The following is a 22,455-nucleotide window of genomic DNA, read 5'->3' on the forward strand; positions in this document are numbered from 1 at the left end:
CTTGCGGAGGATGTGGGGTGCGGACTGTTTTACGGGTTTCGCGGGTGCGGGAGGACGGGGCCTCGGCCTCAGGGGCGCCGTCCGGGCCAGGGGGGCAGAGGTGCGCCTGAGAGGCTGCGGCCCGACGGGGCAGGTCGGCGGAGGGTGCGGGGAGCCGCAGCGTCGGAGTTCCGGACTCACGCAGCTGCGGCAGGAGCAGGGGCCCCTGGTCCGCCGCGCGGCCGGCCGCACCCCGCCCCCACCGCCCTGCTCCCGACGCACCGCCCGCCGCGCCCCGCCCCCGCCCGCAGTGCCCGGATGTGGGTGACGTGCGGCCGCCATCTTCCCGTCCCGGGCAGCCAGCGCCAGTCGGAGCCAGCGCGAGCCGCCGCCGCCGCCGCAGCTGCCGAGTCGCCCGCCCGCCGACCCCGCCATGTGAGTCGGCTGTCTGCGCCCGCACCGGTTCTGCCTGCACCGGCCGCCGCCCTCTGGAGCCGGTCCGGGGAGCGGCGGATGTTCGGTCGGCGCCCCGAGGCCAGGCCGGCGCCCGTGACTGCGCGCGGGCAGCTGGAGAGCCCCGCGTCCCCGGGCTGGCGGCGCGGGCGGTGGCCGCGGGAGGGAGCGGGCCCCGCGTCCGCCCGCCCCGGCTCCGCCGCCGCCTGTCATTTCGGGTCGACCCCGGACCTTGTCTTTGAGGTCGCCCTTATTTGACGGGCGGGGAAACTGAGGCCCGGGGGGGGAGGGGGCCTGACTCAAGGTCACGCAGCTAAGCGGCGGCGGGGCCGGACGGAGTCCAGGGCTCCCATCGGGTGGCCTTCCTGCGACGAAGGAGAAAGGGAGGGACGGATGGATGGACAGGAGGATGGGCGGAGCCCTGGCCGCGGGGCCGGTGGCTCCAGGCCTCGGGTCTTAATCCGTCCCTGCCCCTCAGGTCGGCTACCGCTGCCACCGCCCCCCCTGCCGCCCCGGCTGGGGAGGGGGGCCCCCCTGCGCCCCCTCCAAACCTCACCAGTAACAGGAGACTGCAGCAGACCCAGGCCCAGGTGGATGAGGTGAGTGCGGGGCGGGGGACGGGGGTTGTCCGAGGAAGGAGGAAGGACCCTGAAGGTTGACAAACTGGTGGGGGGCCCACCGTGGGTTGGAGGTGATGAGTTTATGAGTTTGGGGACAAAGACATACCCTGCCCCTTCCCTGTTAAGCTTGCATTCCAAGCGGCCCTGGGGTGTTCGTCAGCCTTGATTGCCTGGGGCGGTTCAGTCCCGGCAGGTGTGGTCTGGTGATGGACAGGTTGCTTGAGGCTCAGTACATAGAGGGTGCTGCTCTGACATCCGAGATGTCTGGCTGTCAGCATGCCCCTGATGTGTGCTCCTTGCATGTCCCCAGGTGTGCTAGGCATGTTCTCTGTGTGTCCTTGGCATGTTAGCCTGGCAGCATTGGGGTGCATGTTCCCTCTGTGGGTGCTTGGTTGAGGAGTGCCCTCATTCCGGTGGCCTTGGCACACCCCCTGCCTCGTGGGCCCCTCCTCCAGGTGGTGGACATCATGAGGGTGAACGTGGACAAGGTCCTGGAGCGGGACCAGAAGCTGTCAGAGCTGGACGACCGTGCAGATGCACTCCAGGCAGGGGCCTCCCAGTTTGAAACCAGTGCAGCCAAGCTCAAGCGCAAATACTGGTGGAAAAACCTCAAGGTAAGGGTGGGAGCACCCAGGAGGGCTGGTGTAAGAACTAACTGAGGGGTGACCGGGAGTGTCACGGTCTGTGCCACTGACCCCCTCCCCCTCTCGCCCCCAGATGATGATCATCTTGGGAGTGATTTGCGCCATCATCCTCATCATCATCATCGGTGAGTAGGGCAGGACTGGCTAGGGCCCTTCCTCTGGAGAGGTTTCCCCTTCTAGGTTTTGAAGGTCATTAACCTAGTTTTTACTACTCAGCAAAAAGCATATAGAGCTGCCAATGCAGCTCTGATTGATCTAGAGCCCCAAACCTTGCTGCTGTTTAGCTTGCACTTTGCCTGGTTCTAGGCAGTTTCTGTTAAGGTTTTTGGAAACAGCAAAGCTGGTGGATCCCTACTGCTCCTTTGAGGATCCTTTTTGGGCCTAAACCTAGTCTGGGAACCCTGGAATTGGGGATTGGGGGAGCAGGCAAGGGCCAGGGGCTTGAGACCTGGCTAGGAAGTCAAATACTCTACTGTTTGAGAACTTTTGGGCCCAGAGAGCCTAGAGGATGAGGAATCTGTGGCCCCAAGGCTATACCATGGAGTTGTAGAGATCTTGGAACCTACCAGTCCAGACCCTTGCTTTCCAGATGGAGAACCTAAAGCTGAGAGGGCTGGGGGGGTGGGGAGGCTGGGAGCGGGGCCAGGCCTGACACACTGCTTTCTCTCTCTTTCTCCCCCTCCTTCTTCCTTCTCTTTCCCTCTCTACAGTTTACTTCAGCTCTTAAACCCCTGAGGAGCCTGCCCTGCCCAGAGAAGGGCCTCTCCCCACCTCTCCCCCCCCCATCCCCAGCCGCTCCTCCACCTCTCAGCCATATCTTCCAGCCCCCCTCCCCTGGATCCATGTGTGTGTGTCCCCGTGTGTGTGCCCCCCCCCCTGTAAATAGCCAGCTGTTATTTATACATATATAATATTATATATATTTGGTCTGTTTGTAGTTTTATTACTAGAAGATTTTTCCGGTTGTCCTTAACTCCCCTCCCTGAGGTTCCCATCTCTTCTCTTTTCCTCTTTCCCCTTCCCTCTCTTCCTGACCAGCCCTGAATCCCTTCATTTGCATCTGCTATGCAATAGTTCCTCTTCCTCTCCTCCTTCCCCTGGATTTAGCTGATCCCTTCCTCTCCCCCTGGCCTTCCCTGTACCTCCACTCCCTACAAAACAAAACAACAACAACAACAAAAACAAAAAGCAACTGTCCAGGACTCCCAGGGTGCATCTTCTTGGTTTCTTTGGGAGGCCCTGAGACTGGCCCCACTTGGTCCTAAGAATCCCAAGGTCTTCTGGGAGCTTCCAGCATGTTAATTAGCATTCATTTACATACCGACATCCCTTTTGGTTCCTCCTCTTTCCTTCCATCGTTCTTCATTCTTTCCACCATGTTTCTTCTTTTTTACTGAGGAGTTAGTCCCCATGGTCCTTGTATCAGTCTTTCATTTGCATGACATTACTTGCAGGTGGTGGGAGCCTGGGATTTTGGAGAGCCAGCCTCTCCTGGCCCCCAGAATCACCCCCTCCTAGCCCCTCTAGTCTGGTTTGCCTCCCTACCCCCATTTTCCAGACCTTTTGTCCCCTCCTCCTCCTCCCCCCAGCTGGTGTGTAAGTGTCTTGGAGTTCAGTGTGTCATGATGGACCAATAGTTTGCCACTTGGAGTCTCTCCCCACATTCCTGCTCCCCAGTTTTCATGTGGGGCACTCAACCGACATTCCCATGGGGTCTCCCTCCCTCCCATCCACCTGATCTGCCTCCTCCTCCTCCCACCAGGAGTGTTTGGGGGTGGGCCACAATCTGACTCTTTTGGGAGAGCTGGCTGTCAGTGTGTGGGGATCATCACTGCCTCGGGGAGGAGTGGGGCAGGGCAGAGAATCCCCCCAATTCCTGCCTGAAATCTGGCCCTACCCTTGCTGGGGTTTGGATCGAAACTCCCCTCCCCAGTTTGGGGGGGGTGTTGCTCCCATCACTGCCCAGCTCCTCTGACTGCCCCCCTGAATTCAGGGTGGGGGTACTAGTCACTGCCAATGTGTGTATGGGACTTGCTGGAAGATGGGGATTCTCGCCCCTCTCCAGGGCAGTTGAGCCCCAGGAGTTGTCTCCTCCTTAGGTGAAGTGATAGAGGAAGGGTCTAATGTCTTTTTAAATGGCACAATTTTAGGGGTCTGAGGGTCCAATCCCTTAACCTGCTGGAGGGGACCCCCCTAAACTCACTCTTCCCTCCACACTCAAGGTTTCTGTGTGGAGGGGGAGCAGGGAGATCTAAGCTGTGGTGTGAAAGGGTAGGGAGAGATGCTGGGGGTGGGGGTGCTGTGTTCTAGACCCCCCATATTATCCCAGTGTCCCCTGCCCCCCCTTCCCTCCCCCCATGCCCCCAATTCTGTGACGCATCCAGATTGTGAAAATGTACAATAAATGTGTAATGAGTAACCAGCTGGTGTGTGTTCTAAGACCTTTTCTTAACCGGTGGGAAGGGTGAACCAGGAAAGTTGAGAAGATACCTTTGGAATTGACAGAGCTTTGCTGGAGGGCCTGACCTTGGGCAGAGCTAAATGTGATTCCCAAAGTGGCCACGGGTGGGCGCCAGGCGCTGATGGGAGGAACCGCTCTTGATCCCTGTGCCAGCCTGGTGAACCCTGCGGCTTGGGCCTGTAGGCAAGCTCCTGTCTTTGTTGGATCCCTCTACAGCGCTTGATTTAATTACCAGATGCTCCGCAGTCGCTCCCGTGGTCTTTTGCTCCCAGCCTGAAGTAGATGGCCGACTTCTGCGAGACGTCTTTTCCCCGAGGTTCCTCTGACAGTGCCAGCATCCTGAAGGGGTTAATAAATAGGGTACATGGGCTCAGGGACAGCCGGCCGTAGGCTGGCCTGCTAGCCTGCACCCTCTTGTGGGACTGGTGACTCTAGACCCCTCACTGAGCTCCCGTGGCCCCCTAGCAAATCGACCCCAGGGGCTGCAGCAGCGGGTGGAGTGCTGGATGGGCTCTGGAACCCCGACTTCCCTGACTGCGGCGTGAGGGCAGCCTACTTAGGTGTTTCCCAACTGCCAGGGATGCTTCTATAAAAGGCGCCCAGGTGATTCTCGCAGTTAGACACGCCGTCCTCATAATAATGCCCGCATTTACCGAGCGCTCGCTCCGCTCCTCGCGGGGCTCCTTCATCTACCGAGGGTTCGCGAACGTCCTCGGACCCGTCCTTTATCGTGTCAGGGGCCTGGGTTTAAATCTTGGCCCCGTACGGACTGGAGTGTTAATCCAGACAGATTATGTAACCCCTGGAGCCCAGAGTCCTCTGTGAGGCGGAGCTGTAGTGAGACGGCCTCGGGGTTTGGTCCAGAGAACGATCCGAGGTAGCCGTCGCCATCTCCATTGCCATCATAATCGCGCGGCGCTGAAATCCGAAGACCGCTCCACCGTTAGGCCGGCCGCTTGCAGCTTCGCGGGGCTTTAGGGACCCAGGGCTGGAGACTCAGCGCGGGCGGGGTGGGGGCGCTCTGGTCACGCCCAGGACAGCTCACCCGGGTCTCGGCACAAAGCTCCCCCGACCAACGCCACCGCCGCTCACAACTGCGCCTGCGTGCGGGTCACACTCGCTGCGCCTGCGTGGACTCCGCAGTCTCTGGTAAAGAGTGTCGTCAAGGAAAATCCCCAGCTTCCAGATAAACAAGCTGCCGCGTGAGGCCGCCGGCACGTGTCCTCTACAGCTCCTAGACCTACCAGCCTATGAGAAACTTTAGAGGGATGGTTGGCATTTACGTCCGGGATCCGGGCAGGTCGGAGGCCCGCGCCACAGCCAATAAGAACCTCCAAAGTGGGTGGGGGCGTGACTTTCGTCCAAACTCCCAATCAACGCGCCGGGGCGGTCCCTCTCGCACGTGGAGCTGTCACTGCGGGTGGACAGACTGACCAGTGAGAAGACGACGGTGGCGGCCCGCGCCAATGGCGGCGGGGCGGGGGCGGGGCGGCCGCACGAGGCGCAGGGCATGGGTCGGGGCCCCCGGGCCAATAAGCTTGAGGGGCGTGGCCGCGCGGCGGGTGGGCGGGCCAGGAGAAGCCTGTCCGGGAGCTGATGGCCCGCTGGGAAGAAGCTGTGGCCTGTGCTTGCGCGCGGGGGTGAGTGCTCGCGGGTGGGCGGAGACCTTCGGAGACCCTTGTGCGCTTCTCCTGACTGCTGTGTGTCCTGTCCCGGGCGGTGTTAATAGAGTAGGGCGGAGGGATCATGCGAATGCAAGATCGCCGCGGTGGGAGCTCGGAGGGTTGTGGGGAATGGGACCAGGAGGGACGAGGGCGGGAGTCTGCGACATCTGACAGATTCCTTGCTGCCCTAGGTGCTTGGGCCCCCATCGCCTGATTGGCCCAGGGGGTCCTGGGAGGGTGGGGCTCGGAAGCTGAGACCCCTGTTTCTGGGGCGGTGTGGGGCAGGGGTCCCTGAGAATGGGTGGGGGATGTTCCAGTGCTTGGCTCTACTGTTTGGGTAGGTTCCTTAAACACTTAGAAGATTCAGGGGTTCTGAAGGTGGGAGGAGGCCCTGACAGGGCAGGTGGGAGGGTACGAAAGGGCTGACATAGCGATTCCAGAAAGCGTGGTGATATGATGTGCGTGACCCTAAGCCGGTGGCATCACGGCTCTGGATGTCTTTTTCGGGTGTAAAGGGAAGGGGTTGAGCCTCGGACCCATCCCTGGGAGTAAAGGTGGAGTAGACACTGTTCTGAGGGAGACCAGAGAGTTGCGTGGACTCTCTGTGCACGTGTCTTCCTGAGCCCCTGGACGCCAGGAGGCACCAGCCTCTTGGCAGAGCTCTGGTCTTTGTGCAAACACCCGGCCCTGTGGCAAAGTGACCCGGGTATGGTGGAAGAATGAGCAGGTGGGACTCCTAGGAAATCCCTGGGGCTGGTGGTTGCTGGGTTGATCTCAAGAACTTTGTGAGCGTGTGAAAACAGACTGAAATGACTTGGGTAGAGCATGTGGGGAGTGCAGACTGGGTGTCTGAGACCAGGCCCAGGGAGAGGATGGATCTGTGTTCCCGGTACCGAACTTAGAATCGGCTGTTTATTTGGCGATCCCCAGTACTGGGAATCACTGCACAGATGCCCAAAGGGTAAGATGCCAGCATGGCAAGCCACGTGAGAGCTCAGATCTGAACCCTGGGCTCCACTTTTTAAGAGCCAAGAACACCTTGTGAGGCAAATTTAGTAACTTCTGAGACTTGGTTTTGTGGAACAGGGGTAATACCATCTTCCGGACCTGTTCTGGGGATTAAATAAGATTATATATATGTGGTGCTTATCGCAACGCCTGGGTCATAGTTTACTATTTTTTGTTTTGTTTTGCTTTTAGCTTAAAAAAAAATGGCTATAGGATCTCAAAACAACAGTGACAGAAATGCTGCGGCTGGGAACTATTTTTACATTCTCAAGTCTTTCTGCAAGTTTCGGTGACTCCCTCATTTCCCTCTTCCCGGGCCTTCTGGTCGTGAGGCACCAGCCCAAACCCTCATTCCACCCTTTCATCCCGTTCCCAGGATCCAGGCCCCCGGCAGGGCCCTCTGCTCTGTCCCAGTTCGATTTCCTCATCCCACACCCATTCTTCTCCATGCCCCTCCTCCCTCTCTGTGCTGCCATAGTAACAAGAGATTCCAGCTCCGAGGGGGCCTCTGGGAAGGAGCAAAGGTGCGTGTTCTCTCGCAGAACCTGGGCCTCCAGCGTCCCCGCCCCAGCTCTTTGGGATTGGGCCAGCAGATGTGTACTGTTTCGGAGACGGGGGAAGCCAGTGCCAGGAGCAGGAACAAACCGAGGGGAGGGAGGATGCGAGTCTGGAGAAGAGAGCCTGGCTCCGGGGCGGAGGCGGGGGACCCCTTCCTCCTAATCCTCTCTCCAGGAATCCCTGGCTTTGGGACAGGACGGCTGTCTTTGGCTGGGGGAGGCGCCCAGGCTGGGTGCATGTCCTGGGCCACCAGCCAAGAGTACACGATGTTCCCAAGTGCGCTGGCCGCCGCCCTCTCGGGCTGGCCGCCTCCCAAACCGCTGCCGCTCCAGCCTCCCTGTCCCACATTCCCCGGCTGCCTTGCTCCGCCCTCTTCCTCCGCTTTGACGTCACCGCTCCCTCCCGCCCCCTCGCCTCCATTGACGGCAGCAGGGCCTGGTTACTGTGGGGACTGTGAGGCAGGACAGCCGGGGGCCTTGAGAGCAGGTGGGGGCCGCAGGAGCACTCGACCCCTTTGTCTATGCAAAATACAGACCTGGGGGTGGGGTGGGGTGGGAGAGCACGGCCTGCCCTTGTCAGCGGAGATAGCGCCTCGATCCCAGAGAACGGGGGATGGAAGAAAAGCCCTGCTTCCGGAGGAGAGTGGTCTGAAAATTGAGACAGGGGACCGGGCCACCGACTATAAGTTGGGGGGACATTTCCAAAGGGATGAGACTGAGAATCCAGACTCCTCAATCCTTTGTTTCCTGTGTTTTCTTGCTTTTTTTTTTTTTTTTTTTTTTTCTGGGTTATTTTATGACATCCCTGTGCCCCAGCTTTTTTTCCACAGAGCCCTCCCCCGGGCCCCTCCGCGGGGAACACCATTGTTTAGGAAAGCTTAGGCCACGTGACAGGGAGGGAGTGTACCCACAGCTGATTATGTCAGCCTCAGCTTGGGGGCCTCTGCGCTGGCCACGTTAACGGGGAGCCCTGAGAGGAACTACTCACAGGGGTCTTGGGATGGAGGGGCCTGTGTCACTGCAGTGCCCCTCAGCTCAGCCTGGCACTGTATTTCCCCAAATTAGGACTCAGTGTTCTGCTCCCCTCCCCTTTATAAAAAGCATAGTTTCCAGCACCTTCTCCATCACTGAGGCTCCTTCCCCTCCCTTATCTATCCTTGTTAACTACAAAATCACTGTATTTATTGACCACCCACGGTGTGTCAGGTTCTGTCCTGGGGACTGGGGAATGCAGTGAGGTGACAGACGAGGTCCTCCACTCTCTCTCGTCCTAGGGCTGGGAATCTGACGCCCTTGCCACCCGACCTGTGTCTCGCTAGGGTCCCAGTCGGTCTCTTCCCTCAGCCACCCCCTTTGTTCCCCTTGTAGCCCTGGCTTCCCGGCCCCCACTTTTGGGGCGCCCCTAACTGTGGGCGGCTGCATCTTCAGGAGCACAGCAGCGCTAGTCACCACGTAGGCTTCCTGGAGACCTTTTCTTTGATTGGGTACAGAAGCACCTGGCATTGTTTCCCTTTACAGCCCTTTCTGGCCCTGGCTGCCGCTTCTGTTGTTTGTATCCTCCCCTGCACTCCTCCCCCTGTCACGCGGGGACCCTCAATTGCCATCCTCCTGACTGTCCACAGGGTTTGAAGTGTCAGGAAGGGGCTGGATAAAAGTGGCTTTATTGTTGATGACAGGGCTGGAGAGAGGAACCCAGGAGAAGCCAGGCTGGGTTTCTGTGTGCCCCTGTCCTCCCAGGGACCAGCCATCTCATCCAGCCTGGCCCACCCCCCAAGGGTCTGCATTCCTTTTCCCCACCTCTGGCAAGGCCAAGGTGTCCTGTTCTGTAGGGCCAGACGGTCCAGGAAGTAGACCTCTCTTAAGCACCAACCGTGGCCCAGACATTTTCTCCGAAGAATGGCAGCTTATCGCCCCTCCCCGTCCTCCCATTATCCATTGTGCAACCGTCCTGCGCCCGCTGGCTGCGTGGTGGTGTCTGGGGCCTTTCAGCCCAGCGCCAGCACCCAGGTCCACGTGCGCCCGTGTGTGTGACACAGCCCTGACCTCAGTAGGGGCCAGTAGCCAATCAGGCGCCGGGACGGGATCCCCAGCCAATCGGGGGCGGGGCCTGCGGTTCCGCCGGCAGGAGGCCAATGAGGGGCAGTGTCTGGCATTATGCAACCCGCCTCCTGGCCCCGCGAAGCTTCCACTCGGCTGAGCGCTGCAACAGCGGCGGGCAGGCGACCGGAGGGCGCTCGCGCGGCCAGGTAGGCATCTCCAGGGCCACCCGGGGACCGGTCTCCCGCTCCAAGTCGGACTTCCAGCCCGAGGCGCTGCTTTCGGCCCTGGCGCTCGGACGGCACACGGTAATCCGCCTCCCCTGCCGCTGTCCACCCCCTCTCGGCCGTCGGGAACAGAGATGTTGCTCGCAGCCCTGCAGCGGCTGTCTGCACTCCTGATCCGCTTACCTTATCTCCAGCCCGGACCTCTCCTCGCAGCTACCCGGCCACACGCCCGACCCTCGGCAGGCATGTCCCCTCCTTTCTTGTCACTCGGGGGTCCCTGGTTTTGCCCCGACCCCAGGACCCCTCCGTGCTTTCCGCGCTCCCCGCACTCCCCCCACCAATCCCTGGCCCCGCGCCGGCCGTGATGTAAGCCTGGTTCAGGCTGGAACATCCCGTTCCCGGCGCTAGTTCCTGCTGTTGGCCACAGCCTTCCTTTTTCTACTGGCGCTCAGAAAATGCTCCGGGGGTTGGGGGTGTGGTTGAACGAGGAGCAGGGGAAGAACTCTCCGCTGCCGGTCGCGTGTCCCTTGCTCGCAGATGAGTGTGTGCGCTTCGGATGGGGGTGGGGTGGGACCGAGAAAAGTAGAGGACCGAGGTGAGAGGATTCCCGAGTCCCTGACAATGGCAGGTGCCGACTCGGCACTTGGGAGTCGGGAGAGGGTGCCGGGGCCGGAGAAGGACAGGCTGCGTCGTCTTGACCAGAATGACTGGGATCCAGGCGACCGCCAGGTTGGGGAGCTTTTGAGCGGAGGGCGGTGGCGGTTGTGTTATACCCTGGGGAGCAAGGCCAACCCCTGGAAACCCGATGGGCGGCCCTTCTTCGTGTGGCCTCCGGGCCCTCCGGGGCCTGAGGGTGTATTAGAGGTGGGCGACCCGCGGCCGCGCCCGCCCGTGTGGGAGTGGGTCGATTCCCGGCTCCGTCGGGAAATGGGGGAGGGGTCGCCCCTCCCGGCCTCCTGTGGTCCCTCCAGCAACCGCTGAGCTCAGCTGCTGACGTCGGTTTCCCTGGCGACCGCGGCGGCGGCGGAAGCGCGTGGTGGGGCCGCGCATGTCCTCGCGCATGTGCAGCGGGGGTGGCACCGCCCCCGGATAAAATTAGCCCGAAGGCCTAAATATAGGCGGCGACGGGCAGGCCCCCTGCTCCGAGGCCTAGCAGTCCCGCAGTCCCCGGCGGACTGGGGGCCTGATGGGAATTTGGGGACGGGAAGCGTCCGGACTTTGGTTCTGGTCGACTACTCAGTCTCTGTTTTCCTGGGCCATGCTGGCAGGGGACATGGAGGAAGGCCCGGGAGAGGCCCCTTCCTGCCCGCAGTCCCTCCACCAGGATAGGAACCAGAACTTGCCCAGGCTCCCTTTCGAAAGCCTGGGTCCTAGGGGTGTGGAGTCAGACAGGGGAGGTCTGAGTGAAGCCGGCAGGTGCTGCGAAGTTAACAGCGCATCTTTCTCCAAGCCCTCCTCCTCTGATCTGCTTGTCCAGGTGCTGCCCGTGATCAGACTTCCCAATCTTCAGAGGCTTGGATCTCCCTCACTCCCGCAGCCAGGCCGGCCGGCCCCCTCGTTTGCTCGTGGTGGCCTCTCCGCCTTCCGTGTTTTCCTCCTGCCCTCCCCATGGCCCAGACATGAGTGGCCCCCTAGAAGGGGCTGATGGGGGTGGGGACCCCGGACAGGGGGAATCCTTTTGCCCGGGAGGGGCCCCATCCCCTGGGCCTCCGCAGCACCGGTCTTGCCCTGCTCCCAGCCTGGCTGATGACACAGATGCCAACAGCAATGGCTCCAGCGGTAATGAATCCAATGGGCCTGAGTCCCGGGGGGCATCTCAGCGGAGCTCACACAGCTCCTCCTCGGGCAACGGCAAGGACTCAGCCCTGTTGGAGACCACTGAGAGCAGCAAGAGGTGTGTATGGGTGTGTGTTGCCGGTCCGGGAGTCCTCTTAGGAGCGGGCTGAGCTAGAGGACAGGCCCATGTTGTCGGCCACTTGCTCACCTTGGGCCTTCTGCTTCTCCCCCAGCACAAACTCTCAGAGTCCATCCCCGCCCAGCAGTTCCATTGCCTACAGTCTCCTGAGTGCCAGCTCCGAGCAGGACAACCCATCTACCAGTGGCTGCAGGTTCATGGGGTTGAGGACCAGAGGATAAGCCTGGCCATGGTGGTGGGAGGTGCCTAGGCCACCACCTGGGGCTAATGGGTCTACCCCCTCCCTCCCTGTGGACCCTGCAGCAGTGAACAGTCAGCCCGGGCGAGGACCCAGAAGGAACTCATGACGGCTCTGCGGGAGCTCAAGCTTCGGCTTCCTCCCGAGCGCCGGGGCAAGGGCCGCTCTGGGACACTGGCCACGCTCCAGTACGCCCTGGCCTGTGTGAAGCAGGTGCAGGGTGAGTGGTGCTTTTGGGGACGGTGCGGCAGGCCCTGGGCTGCGGTTGGGAGGGGGGCGGTCCACTCATGAAATCCCGCGTGGCCTTCACCCTGCAGCCAACCAGGAGTACTACCAGCAGTGGAGCCTGGAAGAGGGCGAGCCCTGCGCCATGGACATGTCCACCTACACGTTGGAGGAGCTGGAGCACATCACGTCGGAGTACACACTGCGCAATCAGGTCAGCCGCAGCCGCACCTCCCTGGCCTGGGCACCCCCAACCCCCCACGTGCATGGCTCCTAAATCGACTTTTGTCCCGCTTCCCTGCCTAGGACACCTTCTCCGTGGCGGTCTCCTTCCTGACAGGCCGCATCGTCTACATTTCGGAGCAGGCGGGGGTCTTGCTGCGCTGTAAACGGGACGTGTTCCGGGGGGCCCGCTTCTCGGAGCTGCTGGCGCCCCAGGATGTGGGCATCTTCTATGGCTCCACGGCCCCGTCTCGCCTGCCCACCTGGGGTGCTGGGACCTCGGCAGGTGAGGTCCTGGAGTGCTGGGAGGGGAGGGACAAGGGACCGGAGCTTTTCCTCGCTGCGTTTTTCTTGGCCCCCGGTGAGGTGCGGGGCTCTTCTTAGTGCTTTTCTGGTGTGTTCCAGGTTCAGGCACCAAAGACTTCACCCAAGAGAAGTCTGTCTTCTGCCGCATCAGGTGAGTGGGGGAGGTGGGAGCCACCCCCCTCCCACCTTCTGCTCCCCTGCTGCTTTGGTGTGTGGGTCGTGACCTTGAAGTGAAGAGTGGCTGCCGCTCTACTGAGTCACTAACGCATCTTTCCCTTGCTAGAGGAGGTCCTGACCGGGACTCAGGGCCTCGGTACCAGCCATTCCGCCTCACGCCCTATGTGACCAAGATCCGAGTGTCCGAAGGGGCCGCAGCACAGCCGTGCTGCCTGCTCATCGCAGAACGCATCCACTCGGGTTACGAAGGTATGTACGCCACAAGCCTGGTCTAGTGGGGGGGAAAGAAGAAGGGTGACTTCTCTAGGCTCTGGAAGAGGCAGGACGGGAGTCTGGGAGACCTATCTCAGCTCTTGAGAATTTTGGAGCTGAGAGGGTAGGTGGGTAAGGATGAACGTTTGAGGGGCACCTGTGTGGCTCAGTCCATTAAACGTCTGCCTTTGGCTCAGGTCATGATCCCAGGGTCCTGGGTTGGAGCCCCACATAGGGCTCTCTGCTCAGCGGGGAGTCCGCTTCTCCCTCTCCTGCGCCCCCTGCTTGTGCTTTCTGCCCTAAAAATAAAATCTTTTTTTTTTTTTTTAAAGATTTTATTTATTTATTTGATAGAGAGAGATCACAAGTAGACAGAGAGGCAGGCAGAGAGAGAGGAAGGGAAGCAAGCTCCCTGCTGAGCAGAGAGCCCGACGTGGGACTCGATCCCAGGACCCTGAGATCATGACCTGAGCCGAAGGCAGCAGCTTAACCCACTGAGCCACCCAGGCGCCCCATAAAAATAAAATCTTGAAAAAAAAAAAAAGGATGAAGGTTTGACCCTGTTTTTAGAGGGAGTATTGGATAAGCACCCTGAACTAGGAGAGGGGAAAAGAAACTGCTTTGGTTCTCAGTTTCACTCTTGATGTGGGGTAAGAGAATGGTCTGGACCATCTCTGTAGACTAGATGGCCCTGGGAAGAGCCGTGGGGAGGATTACCAGCCAGCTTGGGCTTGAGGCAGCCCGGGGGACAGAGAAGCTGGACCATTCTGGATAAAACGCAATGGCCACTCTCCCTGTGCCTCAGCTCCCCGGATCCCCCCAGACAAGAGGATCTTCACCACTCGGCACACCCCTAGCTGCCTCTTCCAGGACGTGGACGAAAGGTGAGCTCAGGACCTGGAGGAAAATGGGATGGCCAGGGCCAAGGCCACGGCCTCTCTGATGCCACTCCCCCTTTCAGGGCCGCCCCGCTGCTGGGCTACCTCCCCCAGGACCTCCTGGGGGCCCCAGTGCTCCTCTTCTTGCATCCTGAGGACCGACCCCTCATGCTGGCCATCCACAAGAAGAGTGAGTCTCTTTTTTCCCGCTCTGCCTTCTTGGCTGTCTGTGGGCTTCTCGTGGTTCTATCTCTCGGGGCCTCAGTCCCTCGGATCTCCAGGGAGTGGCCCTCTGCTTTGCTCTTCTCTCCCTCCTGCTGACGCTCCCCTCCTTGCCCACACTCCTTCAGTCCTGCAGTTGGCCGGCCAGCCCTTTGATCACTCCCCGATCCGCTTCTGCGCCCGGAATGGAGAGTATGTCACCATGGACACCAGCTGGGCCGGCTTCGTGCACCCCTGGAGCCGCAAGGTGGCCTTTGTCTTGGGCCGCCACAAAGTACGCACGTAAGTGGGCCCTGCCCCAGAGCTGGCTTCATGGGTGGGGTCTGTGCGGGCAGGGGCAGGTCTCAGCTTCCTGTTACCCACCCTGCAGGGCACCCCTGAACGAGGACGTGTTCACGCCACCGGCCCCCAGCCCGGCTCTGTCTCTGGACTCCGACATCCAGGAGCTCTCAGAGCAGATCCACCGGCTGTTGTTACAGGTGACTGGAGGGGAGTGGGGGGGTGGTGAGGCAGGGGTGAGAAACAGGGCTGAGACCTCTAACCCTTCCTCCTCCCACCTCAGCCCGTGCACAGCCCCAGTCCCACCGGGCTCTGTGGAGTGGGCCCCATCGCTTCCCCGGGCCCTCTCCTCAGCCCTGGCTCGTCCAGTGACAGCAACGGGGGTGACGCTGAGGGACCTGGGCCTCCTGTGCCGGTGAGTGTCCGTGTTCCACTCCCCTCCCCACCCATGGTGTCCCCTAGTGCTGCCAGAGTTAGGGTGGGCAGGTCCAGAGGAGCTGAGCCCCATTCCTTTGCCTTTTCCTTCCCCTCCCGCTCTCACCGGGTGTCCACACCTGCCCGCTGGTACCTCTTGGTGCTCTGTGCCCCACCCCGACACTGGCCGCATGCCCCCAACGCTGGCCTGCTCTGTGCTGCAGGTGACGTTCCAGCAGATCTGTAAGGACGTGCACCTGGTGAAGCATCAGGGACAGCAGCTTTTCATTGAGTCACGCGCCCGGCCTCCGGCCCGGCCCCGCCTCCCTGGTCAGTGGGTGAGAGTGTGGGTGAGGACTGAGACCTGGGGGTCCCCTGACTTTCGCCCCAACCCAGAGGAGCTCGTCTCTCCCTTTTCTCTCCTTGGTCCAGCTACAGGCACATTCAAGGCCAAGACCCTTTCCTGCCAGTCACCAGACCCGGAACTGGAAATGGTCCCTGCTCCCCTCCAGGCCCCACTCGCCTTGAGCCCTGAAGAGGCTGAGAGGAAAGATGCGTCCACTTGTTCCTACCAGCAGATCAACTGCCTGGACAGCATCCTCCGGTAAGGCTGCCCTGGGACCTGCTCCTGCTTAGCACCCCCGCCCCCTGCCAAGCCCTGAGCCTAGGCCTTGCCCTCATGTTGTCTGGTCCCCTGCCAGGTACCTGGAGAGCTGCAACATCCCCAGCACAACCAAGCGGAAGTGTGCCTCCTCGTCGTCCTGTACTGCCTCCTCAGCCTCCGACGACGACAAGCAGAGGACGGGTCCGGTCCCTTTGGGGGCCAAGAAAGGTGGAGACCTGGCGCATGTCCTGCCCCTGCTGCCCCGTCCTGACCCCGTGTCTCTGCACTTCTGCCTTCAGAGGCCCCCGCCTTACTATGCCCTGTCCCCCTCCCAGCCTTCAGATTTGCAGACTTCCCCGTCCTATCAGTCCCCCGGCTCCATTTCCTCCAAGGGCCTCCTGGTCGTAACTGGCACTGTCTCTCTGCGCAGATCCAGTACCGGCAGTGCTGTCCGGGGAGGGGGCCGGCCCACAGAAGGAGCCCGTGGTAGGAGGCGCCCTGAGCCCGCTCGCCCTGGCCAATAAGGCGGAGAGCGTGGTGTCTGTCACCAGCCAGTGTAGCTTCAGCTCCACCATCGTCCATGTGGGAGACAAGAAGCCCCCGGAGTCGGGTATGGGCATGGAGACAGGGTTTCTTGGTGGCTCGGCCAGAGCTCCCTCCTACCTGCCTATTCCTTCCCCGTCTGGCCCCTAACGGAGAGAAGGAGACCCCAGCCTAGCTCAGGGCTGCTGCCTCTTGCTGTCCGTCCCTGCCAGCCTTTGCTGCCTTGTTCTTTCCCAGTCTTCTGTCAGTTTGCAGGCACAGCCTAGGGTGTGGGGCTCAAGCCCGAGGCGCCGACCCCAGAGTGTCTGAGGGCTAGGACTGTTGAAAACCCCCGAAGGGGCTTTGGGCCTCATCCTGGAGCATGTGTGAGGGGAGAGAGAGCGAGGGGTGAGCTTCTCTTCCGAGGAGTGTCCTAGGGCGTCATCCTAGGGTGCTGTCACTAGAGGGGACCCAGTGTCCTTTCTCACCCACGGGACCGCTTTGCACGGAGAAGAGGGTCCAGAACCGGTGCTCAGCGGGGAGGTCAGGGATGCACCCCAGGCCCGGGCTTGGCTGTGGGGCAGAGGCCAGGGGTTGGCTAGGCTGCTGGAGGGGGGTACAGGGAGGCTGTGGGAATCCCCGAGGTGATTCCAGTGACCTTTTTCCCCCTGTGTCTCCTTTTGCAGACATCATCATGATGGAGGACCTGCCTGGCCTGGCTCCAGGCCCAGCCCCCAGCCCAGCCCCCAGCCCCACGGTAGCCCCCGACCCCACCCCAGACGCCTATCGCCCGGTGGGCCTAACCAAGGCCGTGCTGTCCCTGCACACGCAGAAGGAGGAGCAGGCCTTCCTCAGCCGCTTCCGAGACCTCAGCCGACTGCGGACACTTGATGGCTCCTCCCCGGCCCCCCTGGCCCCTGGCGAGCGAGGTAGCCACCCAGGACATTCCTAAGCCTTGTCGTCTGCTCGGTCCAGGACTAGACTATTATTGGGGAGGGGGTGGCACAGAGGGGTCTTGAGGGAGAGGTTCCTGCTCCAGGGACTCAGGCTGGGGTGGCCTCCCCAACCAGGGCCATGCGTAGGGACAGGCCCCTGGCTAGCCTCCTCACACTGGGCGGGGGTTCCGGGCGGCAGCCAGAGGAGGGCAGCCTGGGGGGTTCCGGGCGGCAGCCAGAGGAGGGCAGCCTGGGGGCTGGCACTGACACAGGCAGGTGGAGGCGCTCTGCTCCAGGGAAGCTGCTTGGAGCCCAGCTTGGGGCAGGGGCACTAGCACAGCCGCTTCCAACTGAGGTGTCGCTGTTTAAGAGACCCGCGTAGACTCCTGGCTGGACAGGGGCCGGGCGAGCCGGGCCAGCTCCCACCGGGGCCGGGGGCTTCGGGGGCAAGGTGTCAGCCCTCCAGGTGCCTGAGAGAGGCTCCCTGCAGGCAGACGCAGGACTCAGGACTGGGCTCTCCCACCCACCTCATCGCTTGAGCTAGGCCGAGCGCGGCCTCGACTGGCAGGAGGAGTGCCCAGGCTGGCGTTGCTGTGGGAGTTTGGTGGAGGGACCGGAGCCGCCTGCCCCCGCGTCCACGGACCCACCCTGCTTCCTCCCATCAGCCACCAGGCCTCTGCCTTCCGTGCGCCCCCAGCTCCGCCCCACTTGTAACTTTTTCCAGTTCTGCTCCTTTTGCAATAAACCCCCCATGGCCCTGCCTCCTGTGATTCTTCCCTGAAGGTCCCCTCTCTTCTCCCCAGAAGCCCCTCTTGATCTGGCCGAGATCAAGGCCGAGCTCTCTCCAGGGCCTTCCCTTGCCCTCTTCTGGCTCAGAGTGGCAGGGTGGGGGGTGCAGGGACGCTCACCCCCAGATAGAGGCCCTCGCTAACACTGGTCTCTCCCACAGGCTGCCACCACGGCCCCGCACCCCACGGTCGCCGACACCACTGCCGCTCCAAAGCCAAGCGCTCCCGCCACCACCAGACCCCCCGGGCTGATGCCCCTTGTTATGGCTCCCACCCGCCGCCTGTGTCACCCTCGGCCCCATGGCCCCCCCCAGCAGCCGCTGCTCCCTTCCCAGCCATGGTCCAGTCCTACCCTCTCCCAGTATTCTCCACTCGAGGAGGCCCCCAGCCTCTCCCCTCTGCCCCCACAGCTGGGCCCCCTGCAGCTTTCCCTGCCCCGCTGGTGACACCTATGGTAGCCTTGGTCCTCCCTAACTACCTGTTCCCCACCCCATCTAGCTATCCCTATGGGGTAGCCCAGACCCCCGCTGAAGAGCCTCCCACCCCCGCTTCCCACTCCCCTTCTCCGTCCCTGCCCCCACCGCCCCCCAGCCCTCCTCGCCGGCCAGACTCTCCACTATTCAACTCCCGATGCAGCTCCCCACTCCAGCTGAATCTGCTACAGCTTGAGGAGCCCCCGCGTGTTGAAGGGGGCACTGTTGCAGGGGGCCCTGGGAATAGTGCTGGGCCCCCGCCCTCCGGCGAGGAGGCCCCTGAGCCAGAGGCCAGACTGGTGAGCACTGACCCCCTCACAACCACATCCTCTTACCAGGCCCCACACAGCCCCCCTTCCCCTGCTCCTCTTCCTCCTTGGGTCCCACCCCCCGCCCCACGGTCCCCAGCCCATCTGGCGCCTCAGTCACCAGCAGATGGTGTCACGGGGTGGGAGACCCCAGCTGAATTTCTGAACGAGGCAGAAACCCGCCACCTCATCTGTGGAGCGGGGATGGTCCCATCTGTCTGACAGGCGGCAAGGACATCCCCGTAACTTCTGAGAGTGCATCAGCCTCCTAGAAAGAGCCGGTGTCATGCCCCTTGTCTTAGGCAGCTGTGTCCTCTCTGCTCTCAGCCCGTGCTGTCCTGGAGGTGGGACAGAGAGCCCTGGGGTTGGGTGTGTGCCCCTGCCAGTGGAAGTAGTCGCAGGAAGCCTGGGTGTGATCCCTTAATCCCAGCCTGTTCCCCTCCCTGCCCCTTCCCCCAGGCGGAGGTGACCGAGTCCTCCAACCAGGACGCGCTGTCGGGCTCCAGTGACCTGCTGGAGCTGCTGCTGCAGGACTCCCGCTCTGGCACAGGCTCCGCCGCTTCCGGCTCCCTGGGCTCCGGCCTGGGCTCTGGCTCTGGCTCGGGCTCCCACGAGGGAGGCAGCACCTCTGCCAGCATCACACGTGAGTGCCCCCGCCAAACACCTCCCCCCCAGGGCAGGACAGGGACCGGGGCATTGGGAGGCTGAGCAGTCTGGGCCCTGTGGGCTGCAGACGTGGCTTTGAGGGAGGGCTTGGGAGGCCCTGGGGTGGGGCATCAGCTTGACTCTGGTGGCTGGGCACCCCCCACTGCCCCCCGCTTCATAGGCAGTAGTCAGAGCAGCCACACGAGCAAGTACTTTGGCAGCATCGACTCTTCTGAGGCCGAAGCGGGGGCTGCCCAGGCCAGGGCTGAGCCCGGGGACCAGGTCATTAAATACGTGCTCCAGGATCCCATCTGGCTGCTCATGGCCAACGCTGACCAGCATGTCATGATGACCTACCAGGTGCCGTCCAGGTGAGGAGGTTCAGAGGCCCCCACCTCCGTCGGAGCAGTGCTGGTCCACCCACACTTCCCTCCGAACTTGGGGTTTTCTTTTCTGGGGCTGGCTCTGCCCTGCTCCTGCCCACCCTCTCCACTGCCTTTGGGAGACCAACGTCAGTTCCAGGGGCGGGAATAAGCTTTCCTGGGCTCAGAAGTCTCGAACCCCCAAAGCCCCAGTTGAAAAGAGGAGCAGAAGGCCATGGGTGGGGAGAATGGCAGCCTCCTGGGCTCTGGCCCTGGCTCCCGGTCCCAGCCTCTGCCGTCGGAACCCCTTCCCTGGGCAGGGACGTGGCCTCTGTGCTGAAGCAGGACCGGGAGCGGCTCCGGGCCATGCAGAAGCAGCAGCCTCGGTTCTCAGAGGACCAGCGCAGGGAGCTGGGTGCCGTGCACTCCTGGGTCCGGAAGGGTCAGCTGCCTCGGGCTCTCGATGTGATGGTAAGAGGCGTCTGGGCCAGGAGGGAGAAGGGAAGATTAAGGCTGGGGCCAATCCCCTCCTTGTCCTTGGGTGGTTAATTCTGAAGAAGGTTCATTGCCCTGTTTGCTGCTGGGTTGGATGGCATTTAACCACGCAAGTCGTTTATAGGCCTTGTCTGGGCCAATCCTAGGCTGAACGACCTTGCGACTGTCTCCTAGTGGATACAGTACACTTTCCTATTTCGTTGGCCCACGTGCATCTGTGTGGACAAGTGTTTCTTTGGGAAGACACTTTGGGAAGTACTCCTGGGCTGGGGGACAGGGGACAGCTGGGGTGGCAGGTCAGCTGGGAGCACCTCGCCCGACTCACACCCTTTCTCCCTCCAAGGCCTGTGTGGATTGTGGCAGTAGCACCCAAGACCCTCAACACTCTGATGACCCCCTCTTCTCAGAACTGGATGGACTGGGACTGGAGCCTATGGAGGAGGGCGGAGGCGAGGGTGGGGGTGGGGAGGGCGAGGGCAGAGAAGAGACTCAGGCTCAAGCTGGGGCCAGAGTCTCCAGCTCTCAGGACCTGGCCATGGAGGAGGAGGAACAAGGTGGGAGCTCATCCAGTCCAGCCTTACCTGCCACAGAAAATGGCACCAGCTAGACCACATTTGAGGGCCCCCTGCGGCAGTGCATGAGAAGCTTCCTTCTCCCACGTTCAACCTCTCAGAACTCCGATGTGGCTGGACCGACCGATAGGAAACTACCCCAGCTTCTCCCTCTTAGGGGGCGGGACCCCCATTAGCAGTCCAGGATCCAGGGGCTGCCTCCGGCTTCTGGGGGTACAGAGGGTGGGATTCGTCAGCCCAGCCCAGAGAAGTCTCATCTCCCAGCTCTGGTGAGGAGCCCTTCCTTCCCCTGGAGGAGGATGCTGACACGCTGCTCAAGTGGTCTCTGAGTCTGGTCCCTGCGGGTTGGGGCTGCACTCACTCACTGGGGGAGACCGCCCTCTCTCCGACCTCCTCCCTAAAGGGGACAGGGAGGGCCCAAGCAGGACCCAGCAGTCCGAACCCCTAGCTGCTCCAGGGTGGGGGAGGTTGGTGGACCATGGAGTCCCTGGTGCTGCCCCTCAGGTGGGACCCAGGTGTTCTCAGCTGTACCCTCTACCGATGGCATTTGTGTTTTTGATATTGTGTCTGTTGTTATTTTTTAATACAAAGAGGAAAAAGAAAACAGGACTTTGTGGAATGAAATGTGGGGGTTGGGAGCAGCGAGCTCATTGTGGGGAGGTGTGGCCCCCCTGCCAGGGAGGCTGTAGTGAGTGTGAGCGACCCCTCCCCTTGCGCCCCTCAGCTCTCTGCTTCGCTCACCCTGTCCAGCGGAGGGGCCTTGCTGAGCCCGGAAGATGTCCAGCTAACTGTGACCCTGCACCCCTCGTCACCTTGCATCAGCTAGGTGTGTCGAGGGAAGGGGGTGGCGGCTGGTGCGCCCGCCCAGCCTGTGGGGGCCCTGAAGCAGGTGAGGGTGCTTAGCTGCTCGGTCATCTGTCACCACGCAAGAGAAGGCCAGTCCGAGGGGGCGGCAGGACTTGAGGTCACGTACCCATCCACGGTCGAGTCGGGCCCCTGAGATGTGGGAGACGGGAGGGGCGGAGCGTTAAGTCACCGGCTCGGGACCTGGAAAAGGAGGGGAAAACTTTGGAGCCCACGTCACAGAGGACCCGCGACGACCGTCGTTCTGTGTGTGGGTCTCACCTACCTACTCTCCGGAGTGGCTGATCTACCTTCAGACTGAAAACACCTCCCGCCGGCGCCGTGGCTTAGCTGGTTAAAGCGCCTGTCTAGTAAACAGGAGATCCTGGGTTCGAATCCCAGCGGTGCCTGGCCCCATGCGAGGTGATATATTATTGCTGCGAGGGCGATGCGCCGCCCGCCCTCCAAAGCCCCGCCATGGGGCATCCATCACAAGATTCTTATTCCTCCGCAGCCAATTCCACCTGGAGCTTTCCCCTCGCGCGCACTTTTAGTGGAAATTCGCAGGCTGACTCCTGCTTCCCTTTCGGGAACCGGAGTAACGCGGGCATGCTTTGCGTTGGAGGACGTGGGCCCTGGCCTTGGGCTCGGGCTCATTTTGCTCCCGCGGCGCTGAGCTGGGGGGCGGGGAAGGAGAGCGCGAGCGCCGCGGCCAGCCGCAGGGGGAGGCGCAGGCGCTCAGACGTCCCGAGGCCGGGGGGTGGGGCCGGCGGGAGGCGGGCCCGTTGATAGGCAGCTATAGTGGCGCAGGCCCCAAGCCGCACGCGGCTGTGATGGCCGAGTGGTTAAGGCGTTGGACTCGAAATCCAATGGGGTCTCCCCGCGCAGGTTCGAATCCTGCTCACAGCGTGTGTACTTTTGGGAATGCGCGCTACCGTAGCCTTCGGAGGAGAAATCATTCGTTTTCCTTGTGCTTTCTTCCCCTGGGGAAGATACCGCATTTATTCCCGAGGCCTCGGCCACCCGCGAGCAATGGCGCGAGCGCCCCCTTGCGGGCCTTACGCTCCGGCCTGCGCCTCCTCCCACGGGCGTGTCCTGCGAGTCACTGAACTACTCATTTGAATCCTTCG

At 61.8% G+C, this 22,455-nt stretch overlaps 2 protein-coding genes, 1 long non-coding RNA gene and 2 other non-coding genes across 8 annotated transcripts; 4 read left to right on the plus strand and 1 right to left on the minus strand.

The window, feature by feature from the left end:
- Nucleotides 1-301: 301 nt before the first annotated feature.
- VAMP2 (vesicle associated membrane protein 2) lies at nucleotides 302-4,118 on the plus strand. The gene is made up of 5 exons (XM_059150446.1): nucleotides 302-414; nucleotides 911-1,031; nucleotides 1,508-1,666; nucleotides 1,770-1,821; nucleotides 2,407-4,118. Coding segments are annotated over exons 1-5 (351 nt in total). The 5' UTR covers nucleotides 302-412; the 3' UTR covers nucleotides 2,424-4,118.
- LOC131817060 (uncharacterized) lies at nucleotides 2,619-5,612 on the minus strand. The gene is made up of 2 exons (XR_009348303.1): nucleotides 4,811-5,612; nucleotides 2,619-4,496 (listed from the first exon to the last, which is right to left on the minus strand). It is a non-coding gene; the product is annotated as an uncharacterized LOC131817060 (long non-coding RNA).
- Nucleotides 5,613-5,692: 80 nt separating this feature from the next.
- PER1 (period circadian regulator 1) lies at nucleotides 5,693-21,086 on the plus strand. Of its 4 annotated transcripts, none has more exons than XM_059150440.1 (23): nucleotides 5,693-5,797; nucleotides 11,128-11,544; nucleotides 11,660-11,758; nucleotides 11,869-12,023; nucleotides 12,121-12,242; nucleotides 12,335-12,536; nucleotides 12,635-12,707; nucleotides 12,840-12,982; nucleotides 13,791-13,869; nucleotides 13,947-14,053; nucleotides 14,214-14,367; nucleotides 14,456-14,564; nucleotides 14,648-14,779; nucleotides 15,003-15,108; nucleotides 15,211-15,382; nucleotides 15,480-15,610; nucleotides 15,813-15,992; nucleotides 16,591-16,833; nucleotides 17,789-18,399; nucleotides 18,868-19,051; nucleotides 19,235-19,424; nucleotides 19,736-19,886; nucleotides 20,254-21,086. In XM_059150440.1, exons 2-23 carry the CDS (start codon nucleotides 11,270-11,272, stop codon nucleotides 20,515-20,517), a joined length of 3,882 nt encoding a protein of 1,293 aa, XP_059006423.1. In that variant the 5' UTR covers nucleotides 5,693-5,797; nucleotides 11,128-11,269; the 3' UTR covers nucleotides 20,518-21,086. The 4 variants fall into 4 exon arrangements, with proteins under 4 accessions (XP_059006423.1, XP_059006424.1, XP_059006422.1 ...); XM_059150441.1 differs by lacking the exon at nucleotides 5,693-5,797 and adding an exon at nucleotides 9,541-9,632; XM_059150439.1 differs by lacking the exon at nucleotides 5,693-5,797 and adding an exon at nucleotides 9,587-9,731.
- Nucleotides 21,087-21,661: 575 nt separating this feature from the next.
- On the plus strand, nucleotides 21,662-21,735 carry TRNAT-AGU (transfer RNA threonine (anticodon AGU)). Its single transcript has one exon. It is a non-coding gene; the product is annotated as a tRNA-Thr (tRNA).
- A 417-nt stretch (nucleotides 21,736-22,152) lies between these two features.
- TRNAS-CGA (transfer RNA serine (anticodon CGA)) lies at nucleotides 22,153-22,234 on the plus strand. The gene has a single exon. It is a non-coding gene; the product is annotated as a tRNA-Ser (tRNA).
- The last annotated feature ends 221 nt before the right edge of the window (nucleotides 22,235-22,455 follow it).

Source organism: Mustela lutreola, chromosome 15 (genome assembly GCF_030435805.1).
Source record: "Mustela lutreola isolate mMusLut2 chromosome 15, mMusLut2.pri, whole genome shotgun sequence".
In the NCBI taxonomy this organism is placed as follows: Eukaryota; Metazoa; Chordata; class Mammalia; order Carnivora; family Mustelidae; genus Mustela; species Mustela lutreola.

What these genes read in the sequence shown, in the direction of transcription:
- VAMP2 (XM_059150446.1), top strand. An exon ending in CCCAGGCCCAGGTGGATGAG is followed by an intron (nt 1,032 to 1,507) that starts GTGAGTGCGGGG and finishes CCCCTCCTCCAG; the next exon opens with GTGGTGGACATCATGAGGGT. An exon ending in ACTGGTGGAAAAACCTCAAG is followed by an intron (nt 1,667 to 1,769) that starts GTAAGGGTGGGA and finishes TCTCGCCCCCAG; the next exon opens with ATGATGATCATCTTGGGAGT.
- PER1 (XM_059150440.1), top strand. Translation starts at nt 11,270, where the DNA reads ATGAGTGGCCCCCTAGAAGGGGCTGATGGGGGTGGGGACCCCGGACAG. An exon ending in GACCTGGGCCTCCTGTGCCG is followed by an intron (nt 14,780 to 15,002) that starts GTGAGTGTCCGT and finishes TCTGTGCTGCAG; the next exon opens with GTGACGTTCCAGCAGATCTG. An exon ending in CTGAGCCAGAGGCCAGACTG is followed by an intron (nt 18,400 to 18,867) that starts GTGAGCACTGAC and finishes CCCTTCCCCCAG; the next exon opens with GCGGAGGTGACCGAGTCCTC.